Source organism: Falco cherrug, chromosome 15 (genome assembly GCF_023634085.1).
Source record: "Falco cherrug isolate bFalChe1 chromosome 15, bFalChe1.pri, whole genome shotgun sequence".
In the NCBI taxonomy this organism is placed as follows: domain Eukaryota; kingdom Metazoa; phylum Chordata; class Aves; order Falconiformes; family Falconidae; genus Falco; species Falco cherrug.
Window position 1 is genome coordinate 4,289,489 of NC_073711.1, and position 18,641 is coordinate 4,308,129.

General features: G+C 41.5%; 1 protein-coding gene across 2 annotated transcripts in view; it reads left to right on the top strand.

The window, feature by feature from the left end:
* The window catches only part of DCX (doublecortin), an 85,308-nt gene that overhangs the window by 54,559 nt on the left and 12,108 nt on the right, over positions 1–18,641 (top strand). The window contains exons 4-6 of one of the 2 annotated variants that reach the window (XM_027798563.2): positions 1,990–2,092; positions 6,064–6,201; positions 16,131–16,225. In XM_027798563.2, coding sequence (XP_027654364.1) covers positions 1,990–2,092; positions 6,064–6,201; positions 16,131–16,225 — 336 coding nt within the window. The remainder of the gene's footprint in view (positions 1–1,989; positions 2,093–6,063; positions 6,202–16,130; positions 16,226–18,641) is intronic. The other variant, XM_014276128.3, reaches the window with a different exon arrangement.

Sequence of the window (18,641 nt, forward strand, 5' to 3'; positions counted from 1 at the left end):
TTTTCTGTGGGAGAATTCTCTATAGGTAACATGTTAACTATTTTCAACCTAATTTTAGGCAAACAGAAACTGGTATTCACTGAAGTTTGCAAAGAGAATTCTACCTTTGATTGAAGCCATAGATTTCAGCTTGCTCCAGTTTGAAAGTCATGCTGATGTGAAAAAGCAAGCTTTTCACTAATGCTTGGCATCATAACCAGAGCTGGCACTCCTAGGCAGTGCTTTAATTATACATTACATTAACCAGTATGAAATACTGAGCCTTATTAAGATAGCCAAATGCCTTCTTTATAGCTGATTTATTAGAGCTTGAAATTAACTTTTCACAGTCCATCTCTAAGAGATCAGTAGATATGGAAATTCAGCTCTGTCTACAGTAAGTTTCCCCAGGGTTATCTCCAGTGCTCTCTCCAGTCCCTTGCAATGCATCCACCCTCTGCAAAGACCCCAGTGCCCTGACATGCCAAAACATTGGCCATCGGCATCAGCCTCATACATCCATGATAAATGTCAGTGCCAATCTTGCAGTTCCTTGGAATATTCTCCTGAAAAAATGGAACTTTACAAATGCCACATTTATGCTGGGCTGCACCAGGCTGGCTGATGCTGGGGATGTTTCCCTCTGGTGTGTTCACAGGTGAGCATTTTTGCTCCTCCTGACACCATACTTAGTGTCTGGCTGGGATGTCAGGAGCTCAGGCTGAAGTTCTGGACAAAGTCAGTTGTATAGGTGTGCTGTGGTGCCCCTCTGGCCCTTGGAGGCAGGTGCTGTGCTGAACACTTGCCTCTTGAACAGCTACACAAAGGCTTTGAAGTTGAGACTTCCACCATTTTCTCAGTAGTGTTTTTCTCCTCTTCAGAAAAACAGCGTTACTTTCTACTTCATATGAGTTTTCAAAGCATTTTCTGAGGATGGAAGAGCACCTATCAGCTTGCCAGGAGCCTGAATAAAAGGCATTTTTGTACAAGAGATTAATGACAAGTCTGGGTGTTTATGGATCTCTCTAAAGAGCTATGCTGTGCCTGTTTTCCACTAGTCATTGCACCGAGAAGATTCAGATCAACTTTAGGTCCATGGATATAACACAATAGCATTATCTTGAGTTACTGCACGATTACTGCTGGTTTCAGTGGAGTTACCACTGGCATAGTTATCTTGCTGTTGCTGTGTGATCACATTAATTATTTCATTGGTAACTGTGACTTACCACAACTGCAACCGTGTAAAGATCTAAATGGCTCATTGTTCACACCACAGCACCTAGAAAAGCAGATGTTGAACAGGATTCTGTAGGGTGGGCAGCTCTGCAGCCAGGAACAGTGCTTTAGCATCCCATGTCTGGTGGAAAAGCAGGGAGAAGGAGACACATCTGGAATTTAAATGATGCTTGGGTGGGAAAGGTGTCCAATGATACTTTGGGTCTCTCCCTCAATGGCGCAGATAAACCTTTTGGCTTTAATACCTATCATCAAAATTGCCTGCTCAGGAGAAGTCACATTTCTGCACCTGTGCCCAGTAGCTCTTTGCATTCTTAGTGGTTCTTTGAGTTTTTAGGCTCTGTTAGTACTGAGATACTCATCGGCATGGGCAGTGGTGTCACAGCCTTGCCTGCCAACATGGCATGGGGGGCACCTCTGATGCTTATTTTAGAAGTAGCTCAGGAATGCCTGTGTCATTCATTAAGGTAATTAATGTATTCTGTCAACTCCTGAATGGATTGGAAATGCCATATCTCACAGAATTTGCAAGGTAGTTGGGCTTTGGTTTGGTTTTGGTTTTTTTTTAGTGTTTTTATTTAAAATTACACGTTTACCCTTGACTTTCCCAGAGAAGTTGTGTTGTGCACCAGACTTACAGGGGGTAGGACTGAATTACCCTGGGACAGGGGGAACAGCAGAGAGGCAGCTCCCTCCTGTTTAAATTAAAACTAAGCCACATCAGAATGTTGCCAATTAAAACTAAAATGAATGACTTTGCTCTCTCTGTAGGTGACCTGTCTCCACGATTTCTTTGGGGATGATGATGTGTTTATTGCCTGTGGTCCAGAAAAATTCCGCTATGCACAGGATGACTTTTCTCTGGATGAAAGCGGTAACATCAAACACACACTGCTCCAGTCTTGTGTTTTTATTTGTTTTCTATTCGGTTGCTTGTATCAGATAACAATGCTGCATGCTTTTGTTCTGTTTTTAAAACCTAGCACATGGAATTTCACATCCTTCTGTGATACTTGTACAGTCAGTGGATGTTATAATCAGGCAAATACTGACTGAGGTAGCCCAAGTCAGAATAGATGGATTTCTACACCATTTGACATTTACTGCAAAAGCTGCTCATGTATATCCTCTCAATTTCATCCAGTTGCAGTCAGAAAGATACATTTATCTTGAGAACTAAACAGTAGAAGGACTTTGTCCTTACATACACACGTGAATATTAAAAAATGAACTGTTAAAAGAAAAATCACTCCCTCCACGGCTTGCTTCTGCTGATTCAAAAAGCAGGGCAGTAATTCCCTCTTTAGGGGGAGGACTGGGACAGCACCATTATTTGTCTCTGTTGCAACTGCAGGCACAGATCTGTAATAATGTGAGTCTCTATGATCAATTAAGCCATAAAATCTTTTATTTCACAGAATATGCAGAGCTTGCTTGTAGCTATTACCACCTACCCTACCTGGCAACTGTATATACCAACAGTGCAGGCTGTCTGCTGGTGCCAGTGAGTGCAGCAACAGTAAATTAATGTAACTTTTGCCATTTAAATTAGAAGAAAATGTGGTCTCCAAACGTTCAGGCTCATTTCCCAAAGCTCTAGGTATCCTGTATAAGGAACAGGAGTCCCATGCTGTCTTATATGCTAGAAACTAGCTTGGCATTGAAAAGCAAAGAGGACTTTTGCTGTATACCAGGAAGTTAAGCAGACTAATCTTCAAATACTGTATTTTTATGAATGCTTTGCAAGCCTGATTTTATTTGAGGCTGTTACTTCTGACCTGTGTACTCCAGATGAACCCATCTGGTGGTCTTGGGTAATTCAAAGAAAGTTTCCAAGGTCCAGCTGGAACTTTGCAGGCAGAGAATAAAGCCTGTGTCAGGCTGGGGAAGCAATATGTAACCCGAGTTTCATAATTTTTTTTAACACTCAGCAGTTGAGTCAGCTCCATGGGGAGTTCCACACTGTAAAACAGTTTGGATGCAGTCCTAGCAGAACAACTTGATGGGAAGCCCAGCTTTCTGACTACACTCCTGGTTATTACTGATTTTTCCAGCTTGGAGTTCTCTAGCAAAAATATGCCAAGCCTGCTGTTGGGAAGGCACCGAGTAACTGCAGCTCTCAGTGGTATTTTTAGGGGAGCAGGTGTGCCCTGCACCTCTCAAGAAGCAGATGAAGAGCTATTAGCCAGCAAAGTTTTCCCATTATACACCCATCATCTTCCCTTGTTATGAGTCAGATACTGCAAGGAGAACTGTTAGCTCTGAGGTCTTGCAGATAAATGTCACTTTTTAAAATCTCCTCTGTCATGGAGTACTTTTTCTTGCCTGTTTGGATAACATGCACTTCAATTGCTGGTTATTAAGTTCACTCTGGCAGGACATCAGGAAACAAAATGAGAAATAACTAAGAGAGGATTATGTCATCTTTTTCCCCCGACTGCCCACCACAGCTTCTGCCCTGTAATCCCTGGTGCTGAGCACCTTTCAAATGATGTTGCTATGTCTCATTCTTAACCACTGGTTTCAGCATCAGCCCATGGAAATGTCATGCCCCCCGTGGCATCTAGAGACGTGTTTCCAGTAACTTCAGCACAGTCAGGTTTCCACCCTTGGAACCTTGTTTCAGGATGCTCAGTGATTGCCTTTGGAGTACTGACACTTGCCCACAGCTGAGCTGGAGGAATTCCTCGGAGTCAGCCTTTCTGTGCTGGAAAATGCAAAGCTGAGTTTCTTTTCAAGGAATTACTCCCCTGGGAAGAAAATAAATTTGAAATCTTTTAAGACACAATATAAAGTAGCTTTCCTTTTTAGGTTTATTTTTTAGGGAGTAATTCAGGTGACCAAATATAGATGTCTGACACCCTTTGAAGCCCCCCTTGGGTTCTGAGAGATACCCATGTGATACAGGATTGACAGATATCACACGGGGGCACCAGCAGACCCACTCTGCTCTGGGGAGGCTGTACTCTAGTGTATCTCACATAGCATTTTGTGCCTATGGGCAGATGAATCATGCTCTAAGATTCAAATATTGCACTGTTTTTATGTAAGACCATTGAAAAATAATATTTCTCCAGTGACAGAAGATGAGTTTTCTCTGTGTTTTGGCTTGGCAGGTTAACACCATGAGCAGTTATTTGCATACTCTCCCCAGTGGCTATTTCACAGTGTCTCATCAAACACTATATTCTTTAGTATTGAGGATAGTCTACTTTCCATACCCCCCCTCCAAGTCATTGCTGCTCTTCAAGTATGGAAAATCAGGGCTGTGCCACTGCTGGAGCCCTACAAGCTTTTCTGTGGCATCACCTGTGAGAAGTCAAGTAGCTCTGGAAAAAACCCACAACTATTTATATCACTGATTTATAGTTTCCAAAACTAATTTAGCAGGAGAGAGTATAAACTCATTGTAGGTTTAATTATCACCACGCAGTATCCCTGGAGCACAGGGCATCCTCTCTTCATATTCTTGTACTGCATGACCCAACAGCAAACTCTCTTGCAAACCATCTGGAAGAAAAAGAGACTGACTCTTGGGTGTTCTAGAATGAGGAAAGCCTGGGGAAAAAATTAAGGCAATTACAATTTCATAGATATACTGATATATAAATAAATAACACATCCATTTAGGTCAGACAACTTGTTTTCGGTTGACCAATTCTTTATCCGCTATGTGCTGCTTTAGTTGATTCCCATTAGGGAATCCAGTCAAGGGAGCCCTCGGAGCCCTCAGCCCAGCCCATGCATGCTGAGCTGAACTTACCCACAAAAACGTCTGTATGAGGAACACCTAATTCACGCCTGTAAAAAAGACCTACTTTTCACACTTTGGTGAGGACGATTTGTTGTAGGAGATAAGGTGAGGCCAGTTAGCATTTGACAAAAAGGAAATCCCCTTTTAATTGCTGCCTTCTTAACTGAGTTAATAACTTGAGGGGTGGAAAGTGCATTTTCTGTTAGGTCCCAATGTAAATAAACCCTGGTTTTGAAGATCTGGCATGCCTGAAATCCAGGGACACACAGAGGTTTGTCAGCATTTCAGTTCCCTTCTGCAGGACACTGTAGGTCATCTTTACATTTTTCACTCTTCCTGGCCTATTTATTTTTTAAGAAAACACAGTTGGGCTTCTCATCTGCTCATGTTTTCAAGTACATAAATCTACCAGACTGGTTTATACAAACCTTTCTGAAAGGCATGAGTAGCCAGCGCAGAGGACATATTTTGTAAAACCACTTTGTCATCTTTGCTTTCTGCATCTGAAAAGTTGCAGCTTGTTGAAACCACAGAAGAGGTTGATTCAGGCTGGGTGGAAGCCTCCTGGGGCAAATGGCCCATCTGCCACTCGGAGGACTTTACATCGTGCCATGAGCTGTTTGCTGGCTTTCTGCACCTGCATAAATTGGGCTCCTCATACTAGGTATTCATGGAAGGGTAACAGCAAATTAACTCTTTTTTTGGGCCTGATTATTCCTTTGATCAGTGTTGATCATTTTCATTGTGCTGACTAGTTGGTGAGAACCAAGGCAAGGGGAAGGGCAGAAAACCTTGGGTGGGACACAGGTATGAAGATGGGCCCTGCTAGGGAGCCAGCCTGATCTTGACGTGCACTGTCTCAGTACCTCCTCTAGAGGCGTAAAGCTGTTCTCCTTTTTGCCCTCCCCCCAAAAAAGTCTCCTTTCTGCTCTGGAGAAAATGTGAAGATATCAGCTTTTCCTTTGGAATTGATGTTTTCTGCAGCGCTTTGGAGACGAAGCCCTAAGCTGTCCGTGGGTGTTTCATAGCTGGTGCCCGCAGGCAGCAGGAGTAGGCAGGGACATAACCACGGCTGCTGTCTGTTCCCTTAGAGTGCCGGGTGATGAAAGGGAGCCCTGCGGCTGCCACGGGCAGTAAGTCATCTCCCACCCCTCAGAAGAGCTCAGCAAAGAGTCCAGCCCCCATGCGCCGGAGCAAGTCTCCAGCCGATTCAGGTAACCATCAAGATGGTGAGTGATTGTTTTCTGGTGTCTGAATATTAACTGTGCTCAAGAGAAAACCACATTGTGTGTCTTTGGATACACTGACCTCGGGTGCTTGCATATGAAACTTTGGCATCTTTCAAAAAGAAGGAACTGGTGCTAGTGTACAGTGGCACTTAATAGATATTGGAGACGAATTCTCTGGTTGGTTAAGTGCAGTTGTGGCTTTAGGTTATACCAACCACTGTCTCACAGCCTCCTGCCCTAACAAAATTTTAGAGGTTTCCATTTCTCAGGCAGGAAATCAAGGTCCACAGTGCTCCCATATGTTCCCTACAGGTACAGACTGATTTAGAATAACCTCCTGTGCAATGCAAATGTTAATTATTGCACAGGTCAGAAGTGTCCCCTTCTAATCATTATTTAAAGAAGACCAGTGACCTTGCAACTGGAGAAGTGGTGATGGGTTCATTGATGTGGATCTGAGACATTCATTCAGTAATAGAAGAGAAGGAAAATGGGAATCTTAATTTGCTGCAGCAGCTTGCCCCACTTGAGATGCCTCTCTCCCTTTTCAGTAGCAACTGGACTGGTGGTGTAGCGCAACTGGACTGGTGGTGTAGCACACCTGGAGAGCCCCAAAGCCTATAAATTAAAGGCCAGGCTGAATATCATACTTCTGGTAATTAATTGATCATTTTTAGAGTCACGGAGAATTTTTAGAGTCATGATGGAGAGGGTGGACTTCGAGGTGTGTCATCTGTTTGCCTGTTTTTTTCCAAAAGAGAACTAGACATGGTCTTTCACTGAAATGGCCGAGCCACCAAATAAGCACTTCAGGGTTCCAGGAGAGCTTCATAGCTGACATTCAAGTGACCCACAGTATTAACACAGGTGATACAACACAGAGATTGCTGTTCACTTTCATGGTACCACATTGCATATTGCATGTGAACACCACACAACAGTTGACCATCAGTAGGTATTGATTTACTGGATATAACGTTCTCTTGACAATATTCAGAAAGATTTTCCCCAGGAAGTAGTTAATTTGTTTAGGGGCTCCTGATGTTCTTCAGCTACTTAGACAGTGTTAAATTTGTTGGCACATGTCTCATCAAGACTCTGATTTTAGAAAAGTTATAGTCATAGTTAATGTCATGGTTTTCCTTCGAGATTCCAGTGTTGGTTGTTCTTGAACTCAGGTTTGATATAATCTGAAAAGCTTTTACAATCCCAAATGCATGGTAAACTTCCGTAGGTATGTTGAAGGCATGATGGGAAGTATGTTGTTGATTTTAAAAAAAAACGAACAACACCCATTCAATGATCTAAAAGTCAGCTCATGCATGAGTTGTGAAACAGCATTTAAACCTTCTCCATAAGCATCAGGTGCTAATTAGCATCAGAACTAGACTTTATTGCATGAACATATAGCCTAATGTGAAATGGCAACTATTGTGTTCCTGATTTTAACTGATTGAATGACTCACAGGAACAAAACGGTGAGTCATCTGATGAAGTTTAATGAACAGTTAGTAGGGCCTTTCAGAAGGAGATTAAAATAACCAGAAATGCTGAACAATGGCCAGCTCCTGGAGTTAAGGTCAGTAATGAAGGACAAATCAGGTTTCTTTAATCCATCTAGACAAGGGTCTTTCGTACTTTCCTGTGATTTCAATAGAGAAAAAAATTGCAGCCTGTCCTGCTTAATAAGAATTAAAAAAGACTGAACTCTTTCAGCACTGGAAAGGTAATCAAAGATCGTTGTTTTCTCAGGACAGAAAGAAAAGAATACCATCTTATGTACTTGTCCCTTGCATTTGTAAAAAAGTAAGTGGGTTTACACATGACTTAAGCATCAATATTTACATTTAGCTGGATTTTGAATTATCACATTAAAAAGGCAAGGAAAGCTGAATGAAGCCTGATTAATAAAAGATTATCTGACCCATTTTTTTCAGAATTCTCACCTATTTCACACTATTAAATGTGAAACTATTTAAAAAGCATTTTTATTTCAAGTATATTAAATATTTTTGCTATGTGTTTGATCTCCTACCCATTTGTACCTTTTGTCTTTGCTGTCTGTCACTCTGCTATGGTTGTCATATCAGAACTTGGAGTTTCCTTGATTCTGTGTTGTTAGTTTTGGTTCTTTTCAGTTCTTTTCCATGTAGGTGCCTGTATCCTTTATTCCACCATAGACTCTAAGGCCATTGTGACATGTCTGGGCACTGATGTAAATGCAGATTCTGAAGTAAATCTCTGTGCTGCTTGAGTGAAAGAAGGCTGAACCCTCCTCATTACAGCACACTGCCGTTACAGAAAAGGACGTTATTTTCTTCCATTTCTCATCCTAATTAATCTGTTTGCCTGTTAAAGCATATGGGAAAATGGTACGTCATTTGTCAGCAGCAACATGGGAATGCAGTGGATTTACATGTGGACTGTGGCCTGCATGCATTGCCCACAGAGGTAGCTAAGGCTTGAAGCAGATTGTGCATGCACAACTGTGCCTCACTTCTTGGCAAGAGCTTCGATGCTGCCAGCAGATGGTGGGCAGAAGTAGTAAGTCCTATAACAAGTTACAGCAGAGAGAGAAAAGAAAAAACTACTTCAGAAGAGCTTGCTAGTGCTAATTCTGAGGTTGTAACATTGACAGCATGCAAACATTGCATCCGCTTTCCCTTCCACTCACTGTAGGAACACTTCTGGTCTTGATGTGTCAACATAAATAAAACACTTTTTATTCAAAGCTGTGGCAATGCTTTGTGCCCGAGCAGCAGCTATCCTCCACACAGGCTGGGGTATCTGGGGACTTGTGCTTTATTTCAGTCTCCTCCACTGACTCACCCTGTGTCTCTGAGTACATTATTTCAGGTGTTCATGCCTTCTTTCCCAATGGATCTTCCAATGCAATGATACAATCTGTATACAGAGCTCTGTAATCTACCCGTGGAATCATGCACAGGAAAGAACTTCAAGGCACTTTATTTGGGGCTTTTTGTGTATTCTGAAAGCATTTGGAGAATAATATTGCTAAACCCAAAGCTATTATCTCACAGATTGACAGAGACAAAAGACATCTCCAGCAGCAGAGTGACTGTAGCATGTGCTCCAGACCTTCCAACAAAGGCAAGCCACACTCTTAGCAAGGCACTACCTATGTCCCAGTGGATCAGAGACTGCTCCAGTAACCTGCGTGCTCTCTAATGCATTCTGTCCTGCCACAGTAAACTGTCAGGTTATGCAGGTGAATGAATACGACTGTGTGGCCTGATGTTGTGTTAGCCATCATCATAGACTGTGCAGATTCTCATCTGAGCTAATTTGTTAGCCTGGAAGCTTTATATATAGGGTTCTGCCTTCTGTGCCAGGTGTTCTCCATTCATCTTTGATATCCTTCTGTTTTTGGCTATGGATTTAGTGATCTACTTCTCAATGAGAAACATAGATCCAGGTGAGAAACATAGATCCAGGTATAACTAGCTTTCTAGGAGAGCCATAGAGAGACTGTACTGCTGTCTGGAGTCCAGTTTCCCCTGATGGCACCCAAAACTTTGTTCTTGACTGTGGTCTCTGGGGCCACCTCTCAGTCAGAACGACAGCAGAATACAGAAGGAAATATATGTGGTAAGTCTGTAAATCTAGCACTGAAAAGGAAGCAGCTTCTAACCCATTTAAATGCTCCTATCACCAGCTAGATGTGAACTGTAATGTATTCTTTGACTATCTTGTTACAGCAATTCTGGTAGTGAGCCACCTAAGTGGTCAGCTCCCATTCCAAAACAACAAGGATTAACATGGAGCAACAAAGCACACATAAACAAAATATTTTGTTAAAATCGTCAGGACAAAAGGCCACGCAAGAAGTGCAACTGCACAGAGAGTGCCAGCTCTCAGCTGCAGCGATTTGAGTTCACTGGTTGAATTGCTACCTTCTGCCGGAGGTAATTTGCCTCCTGCCTAGATATGTCATGGCCTCACTGTGAAAAGCTCAATTCCCTCTAGGCAGCCAGAGCCCTTCAGCTCCAAGGATATTAAAAAAATGAGGTAGCTAATCCACAGAAGCATGTTAAACACTGTTTTCTTGGCACAGTACTTTTATCTCTTTATTTACCATACAATCATTTAAATGAATGAATGAATGAAAATTAAATGAATGAATGAAAATTAAATGAATGAATGAAGAATGACAAAGTGCTTTGCTATAAGCAGATGGTAACAGACCACAGTCCTTATATTCCCAAGGAGAATCCTTTCTTCCTTCTCTCATTAACCTCAAACCCATACATATACCTTCTCAGCAATGCCAGTGTATTTCTGTTTTGATTCAGCTATTCCTCCAGACACTGTGCTGATCATTTCATCATGGGGGTGTTTTCACTTATTCCTTGACTGGAAGGCCCTGGCTGCTTTGCCAGCAGTTCCCACTGGGCTCCCAGTATATCCTTTAGTTTCCCATCTCTTTGGTGCTGGGGCTGTGATGCAGTCTTTCATCTGTATCCTTCACGTAACTCCCCCAACATGTGGTTAGCAAAATACAGCAGGGTTTTACTTCTCCCTCTACAAGAATGTATCCAAGTGCCTTTCTTTTCTCTGTCTCCCAAATGTTAGCTAGCAGAGCTGAACTAGTTTCTCGTATATCAGGTGTGAATTGAGACTGGAAGGGAGTGGTGTCTTCATCTGCCCTTAGTTGAGCTTAGGTTGTTGGGTTTTTGTATGGACTGAACATGCTAAGAAAGACATAGGCAAACTGGAGAAAACCCAGAAGAAATTTCCTAGGGTTCAGAAACTGCTTTGGGAGGAAAGGGTGAAAGAAATGAACTGATTCAACTTAGAAAAAAAGAAGACTGAGAAGGGATAATTGAACACTCTCCAAATAAGGATAAGACAGGTCATGGGTTTAATCTTTAATAGGGGACATATAGATCAGATATTAGGAACACTTTTCAATTATAAGCATCTTAATTACTGAAGCAGGTCTCCTAGGGAGCCTGTGAGCCCCTGTCAGACTTGGTGCTTTTAAAAAATAAGATCTCTATTGGGGATGACCCAATTATATTTTATGCCAATTTAGAGCACAGAATTGGAGTTACAAAGCTTCTATGTTTTTTTTCTAGCTTCTGTTTTTCTTTCCATGAAGTCAGCTTTGCTAAAAGACATAGTTTAGAGCAATAAAATCCAGACTAAACTGCACCTGCAGTATATAATCCACTTCTTTCTCCTATCATGACAAGAGCAAAACTGAGTGTAAGGAGATAAGTCCCTGTGCTGCTGCTACGGTCCCTGAGATTTAAATGGGGTAGGGTCAGGATGAAGTTTGGCAAAATTTATTTAACAGAACACTCCAATAAGAAGTCAAACCAAACAGAAGACAGAGATAAATCTCAGGGGAGAAATACAGGGGAGAAAATAATGATGTCATTTGCCGTTGCTTCTTTGTTAGAAGAATATGAATTTATCTTACAGTACCTCACCTAACAAATAGGGGTTCAGCTGTATAGATACACAGGCTGTGATAGGAGAATTTATGATTTCTAAAACCAGCATGACCTTAGTTCTTTGCAGTGCAGAGCCACAGGTACCTGAGCTGAAATTTGAAAATTTCTTTCCCTAGCTTTGCCTTGATTTGGCTCATGGAGCCTACGAACAGGGCTCTGAGGCACTGCTGCAGGAATTTAATTTCTCAGTCCTCTAATGGAAGGGTTTGGATAGAGGGACAAAAGCATATTCATATGGCAGCAGCAATTAGCAAAACAGATACAGAATGTCAGTCTGTCCCGACTGCAGATCTGGCTCCCCAGGGTCATTATATATGAATGTGTTAAAAAGGCAGCAGATGTCTTTTGGATTGCACACAAGATAGAGCAGCTTGTTATCCCACTTGCGCTTACTTACATTCTGCTAGCTGACAATCCACAGTACGCATCCAGTAGAGAGATCACCCTCACAAAACATGATGAGAAAAAGGTGCCAACGCTGCAGAGCAGAGTGCTTGGGAGTTAGAAGGTGCCTGAGCGAATGATGCCTGTGTAATCTGAATTCTTCCACTCTTGAATAAACACTACCTTGGAGTCTTTATTTTTCCCACAGGCTCCTCTATCCTGGAGGGCAGGATGGCTTGTGCTCACTAAATGAGCTGCTACTTCTACATTTTCTTTATGCTGTCCTTGTTCTGGTTGTTGCCCCTCTTTATTTTCTTGGTGGTGCTTCAAAACCTGACCTGGAGACAAAACTATCCACATATTTCATGGTTCTTTCTCTCACTCTTGTGATGTATGGGCATGTGCTCCTCAAACTAGGTATTTATTTGCAGGACCCTGGGAACCCCAATGGAGCAAGGAGTATTAACCTTATTTTACAAACTGATGGAAATAGAGATATCCCCACACATTCTGAGCACTCCGTGATCCTTGGGGTCTGCTTTTTCTTTTTTCTGTTTATTGATAGAAATGTGCGTTCAAGACAGATGGACCTCACTAACCCCATTTACAGGTCTCAGTGCTTATCATTGCTGGAAATTCAGATCCAGAGTCCCAGTCATCCAAACATACCCAAGCAACACTCAAGGAACAGCTGCATATAACAAGTCTGGCCAAATTATCTGTGGGAGAAGCAGGCAGAGAATTCAGTTTACCTGTACCTCTCACAGCCATCTCAAACACGACATGGTGCTATATTCTCCATCCTCCCACTCATTTGTTGGGCAAGCCTGATTGATCTTCAGAGTACAAATTGTTTCATGCGCTGAATGATCCTATGAAAAAAGGCAGTGCACATGTTCATGCAATTAAAGGACGTGTCATATGCACAAAGGGGCTTTAAGGTAAATTGAAGTTGCAAAGCAAATACAATGACATAAATAAGACATAATATGTAAACAATAATGCGGTGGGAAAAAACCAAATTAATTCCAATGAAAGCTGGTTATAAAGGATGGTTTCCAATAGCTGACCTTACATGAGATACTTAGCTACCATAAGTCATCAGCAGATTTTAGTAGAGCAGCAGCGTTACACACCACCTGGGATCTGCTCTTTGCCTCTTGTTATTTTCTTGCATTTGAGTTCAAAAGAAATGTGTGACAGTCTGATTATGAATACTATTCTTCATTAGCAGACATAGAGAAAATTAAACTGGGCTTCTTAATTGTTGCTCCTGCTGCAAAATTCTTTGTGAATATTTGTAATGATATACATCCGTCTCATTGGATTTCTGATTTGGATGTCACATCTGTTTTTTCTTCGGTGCTCATAAAATATTAACATCCCTGTTGTAGCACTTAAAGTCTCATTGTATTAGGGAATTTCTCTCCTTCCCTGCAGCAATTACATCTATTTGCTGCACACTGCCTGTTAGCCATTCTTCCAGTCTTCCTGTTTGTGGAAGGGAAATTTGGGTTCTTTGTACAGTTGTTAAGTGGCATTCTTCATCTGAGGAAGGATTACTTCCTGCCTCAGGATTAGTGACAATTGGAAATAAATGAAGAAAGAGGCATTTTAGAAATCAGAGATGGATTCTAGCTAACGCAGATTATATTAGTGTTATTGTACCCCACATTTTCTTTAATAGAAAATCTGAAGTCTCTTGGGGAAAAAAAAAAACCAAACTAAAAAGAGATCTAAGTTCTTTTTTTCTGAATAGCCTTCATTATATAGCATAAAGTTAGTGAACTCTACTTTTTTTCCCCAGCAGCCTCGAGGGTAGCTCACTTTGTAGAACTGGAGCAAAGTGAAGAGTGGCATGTCACTGTGCAGGGACCCGTGTGGAACAGTTTCTGGGTTTCCATAACTAGGTTTTCCCCCCCACCACCAATAAAGAACGGTCTGAGTGGAACTGGGAGGCAAAGGTCACTCTGTTCCCCTATAAATCATTATTTCTACACCTTTTAAGAAATATCTGTTTCCTCAGTGAGGTGTATTTGTAATGGGAAAAAGCCCACCTGTACAGAATAGCCCCCTCTTTGATGGGTATAGAGACGGAGGGCACACATCACCATGGATCTGCTGAGCCTGAGCTGCTTTAACATGTTAAAGCATTAAGTTACGCTTCAACATAACTCCTCCTTTGTCCTGTGGCTTAGACCACATGTTTCTTTACACTCACTTGAATTCACATGTACGACCTCTGCATTTGGGCCAGTGATACTATGAACCTTAACTGCCCCCTCTTTCTCACAAGAAGGGAACAGAGAGGAGGAATGAGGCTGTCCTGGGCATTAAAGCAAGAGTTACACCGGTTTTACTTTAAAAAATACAACACTCTCACACTTTCTTCTTACTTCATGATACTTTATACACTTCTTAGGTCTCCTCCAGACACTCAACTACTTGCTTAATTTTAAGTGACTGATTTGCATATTCAGCTATTACAATTGAAAGTGTAAGTCCCATATGCTGCAACCATCCATCTGCCTGTGTGCGTGCCTTTACAGTTAGAGTAATGGTATAGAGAGATACTGGGCACTTAGAGAGCAGGACAACAAGCCTGGATCGTTGTACGTTTGTCTTTCTCTCTCTCTCTGAAACGCCAACACCATTTCAGATGCTTTCTTTAAAAGGGGTAGGGATTTGTGTAGTTAGCCGGAGGGCTGGCGACACTGTTGCCATGTAAGGAGATGGCAATCAAAATATTTGGGGTTTAGTTTTGTGGCTTGTGCTGAATATGTTAACATCTGGAGTAGGTTTTGGAAATGTCACTTTCGAAGACTTGATTGGGATACGTAGTTTAATGCTTATAAGGCCTCCAGCTTGCTGCTCCTTGAATTGCAAAAAGAAAAGGCCAGAAAAGACAATATGCTTGGACACAGCTAGCATGAGTTTGAATTTCCTTCCCTCAAGTAATGCTGCTGGTGCTGTATGTTTACAACCCGTGGTAACAAGAGGGTCTGTGTCCCTGGAGCTGATACACAACCTATGAATGGCCAAGTTCATGTGTGCAAGTATGTCCTTATGAAATATGTATTGTGACACCTGGCAATGATCAAAGACATTAGCTTACTTCAAAGAACATCAGTTGTAGGAAAAAAATAATTTATCCATATTCCATTTTATTTCCCTTCATTTTTTTGCATAATATGCTGTTTACTTTCATTCCTTTTTAGTTCAATAAATGTGTAATAGCTTGGCCTGACATAGACCTGGGGCCCTTCGCTTTAACTAAAAGCCAGGTCTGTGAAGGTCTTAGTGAATGACCCTTCCAAAAGCCATTTGATTTAAATGAACCATATTTTTTTACATGGAGAATAACTACATTTTCTTGGAAGCAACATGAACAAACAAAGCAACCCAAAAGGCCAGATTTTGATCTTTGCAAGAGGATCATTGCATGATGTGATTCTCCTGTTCCTCCCCGTGATGGACCACGTCCACCTCCCCGGTGCAGGCAGTGGAGGTGCCAGCTCTGGCCTCTCGCCACAGAGGTGGACAGGCACGTGCCACCCTGTGCTTACACCAGGGCTTCAGAAGGGCTCTTTTGGTCATGTAATCCCAGCCACAGCTAACTACATCCAGGGCATTTTAGGCAGCTGTTTGTCTAATTTGTAATGTGACTATTTCTTGTTTAGGATCCAGGATCTCTGCAGCCTCTGGTTTCCACTCATGCCTTTAAATGCTATGTGGTTTCAATTGCGTTAAACTGTTTGAGAACATAGAAATTGTCTTTCTGTTTTTCTGGTCATGTATGTCTCGGATCAATTTGGTGAATATTTGCAGTGTAAAATATTGCTCCTTCAATATATTTTGTATTTCACAGTCTATTACCCTGAACAGCTGAAAGCCTTAAGTTGGGTGAACAGCCATAGCATTCAAATGTTTTTTTTCTCCTGCCTACCATGAATAATCTATAGTGTTTCTGTGTTAAACTTTTGGATACCTTCCGTGTCCCCAGAGGAGAAAGAAGATCATCCTCTTGCTTGTCTGATTGCTAGCTTCTGTCTTACTTTCTGACAGCAAACGGGACCTCAAGCAGTCAGCTGTCTACACCCAAATCAAAGCAGTCCCCGATCTCCACACCCACCAGCCCAGGGAGCCTCCGTAAGCACAAGGTATTACGTTTCTTATACCTTACTACATCTATTTCTTCCTTAGTCTACTCAGATTTGTATGACATTTAAATCATGCCCATATTCTGTGGAAGCACAACTCCTTATGCTGAAACATTGGAGAATTTGACCCATTGCCTAAAAGGGTCACTTTGGGCTCCAGCAAGATTGTGAACAAATCTTCCACTGCAGTTATTAATGTGTGCTGGAGATCATCTGTGTCAATCAGAAGAGATAACCCTGAGCTTGTACCACTATTTGAAATAGTTCACAAGTTATTGAGGGATATGATCTTCATATAGATCCTCCTTTCTTGAAAAGCCTGAAGTGTTGGCAAATCTGTTCCATTAAACAGCAGAAGAAATGCAAATGTTACTGAAGCTCTAAGACATCACTTTAATGATGCTCCTCAAGGATTATTATTTTTTAAATTATTTTAGGCCATGCTCTGTTTTACAGAAAATAAATTATTTTTTACAGCTGGTGTAGTAATTGTGTTCCAGCACAATAGCTGTTTCTCCTGGTAACAAACAGGGTGTCTAACAGGTAGCATGACATCCTAGTAGAGATCAGTAAACCTGTGCTGGCCCATGGATAATTCATGTCTTGATTTATTTAAAAGGTATGGCAGCAGTCACAGGTTTTTATGTTCCTATTATTTAGTGACGTTCTGCACTGAGTCCAGATTATCATTTCCATGGGCTTTCTCATTTCTGGAAGAGCCACAGTGTTACTTCCAACAGTCTTTACTTGTTATGGAAATTGGAACTTGGACATAACTGTCATTGTGAGAGGAGGTCAGTGGGGTTTCTCCTTAGTAATCAGAATGTACCTCTCAGCCCGAGTATGACTTTGAAGGCATTGAGATGAAATTATGGAAGAATAATTAAAAAATTCTGATAGTGGTGAGGTTTTGCAGTCAACCAGCCACAATGTAATCCACTGTGGTTTGGGTTGCATGGGTTAAACCAATTTTGTTTGAGGATTATGTGTTTTCTTAAAGTAAGAAGTGATAGTAGCAGCTGGACTGCAGTTGTTATGATGGTGGAACAAAGCACAGAGAAGTCAATGAGAAGAATCCCCAAAAGTCCAATGGGCTTTGGATTACACCTCTAACATGTTAAGATTTTAGATTGCAGACGTTTGGTGTTGGGGTTGAATGGTACTGGGGGAGCCTGAGGTGGACTTAGGGCTTCTCAAAAATCAGATCTTTAAAATAGTTACTCAGCTTTATTTGACTTCCTATAACAAAGGTATAGCTGAATCCAAATGAAATCTGTTTTCCTCAGGACTTTACTCTGATCTCAGCTGCTCAGCCTACATCTGTGGAAATGCACCGTTTTTAACACAATGGGTCCAGGTTTATTATTAATTTATAATTGAGACCAGGATCTGGCCCATAGTCTGAATTCAACAATTCTTCATGTGTGTATGTCAGCAAAAGTAATGCTGTAAACTGCATCCTTTGCTTCAGCCATCAAGGACCCAAAATGCTTCCCAAACACTGTCTCATTTAGGACTCTGGAGATGGGGTTTGCTTCCTGGTAAAGAGAAGGAAAACTCACCTTCTTTAATGTTTTATGTATGTTTTCAGCTGGCTGATTTATGACCTTTCTGGAGAAGCCCCTAGAACATTGGTAATAGATGGTGACTGCTGAGGGCAAAGCCAATCCATCTATGAGTTTCTCCGATAATTTAAGCCAATCAGCAAATGTGAATGGAGTATTTTAGGTTACCAGAATATTCATGCATCATTGTCTTTCTCCCAGAAGCAATTTCCTGCTTATGATGAAATCAACTTTTTTTCTCCCTAAAGCTCAAATGAGAAATGCTTCGGCTGAGTTCACCAGAAAGTCCTGTATTACCTCTTCTCAGACCAAGGCTGCTGTGAATTTCCTTTCTGTGTAGTTGGGCTTTTCTGCATTTTGCTCACAGTTATTACCTGTGTGTGCATCAGAGTTCAAAAAGGTCCAAGGAGAGCTTTAGCCCTTGAACCAGTTTGTGTACCTAGTTCCACACAAAACTCTAAGGAAGTGGATTAAGATGGTTACTCCAGGAAAGCTTTACATTCAGTATTGGATCCAAATAATAAACTTGGGATTATTTTCTTAACTTTTCTAATCAACCAGAAGAGACTTAAAATAAAAAATAAGTCATGGAACATGTGATTTTCCTAGAGGTTTGTCCTAAGGGTATCTGTCAAATCAAGGTAAGACTGTAATGGACTTAGGTTCAAAGAGCCTGTTTAAGGAAGAGTCCTGCTCTTTCATGCATGTGCTGTAATGGACACATCGATCCAGAAGCAATAAAAAAAATACTTTCAAACGTACCACTGAACAGTCATGTTTCTTCTGGTACAAAGATTCTCTTGCTCCACTGTGCAAGTAACCTACCTTGATTTTAGCTTTAAACTGCCTGG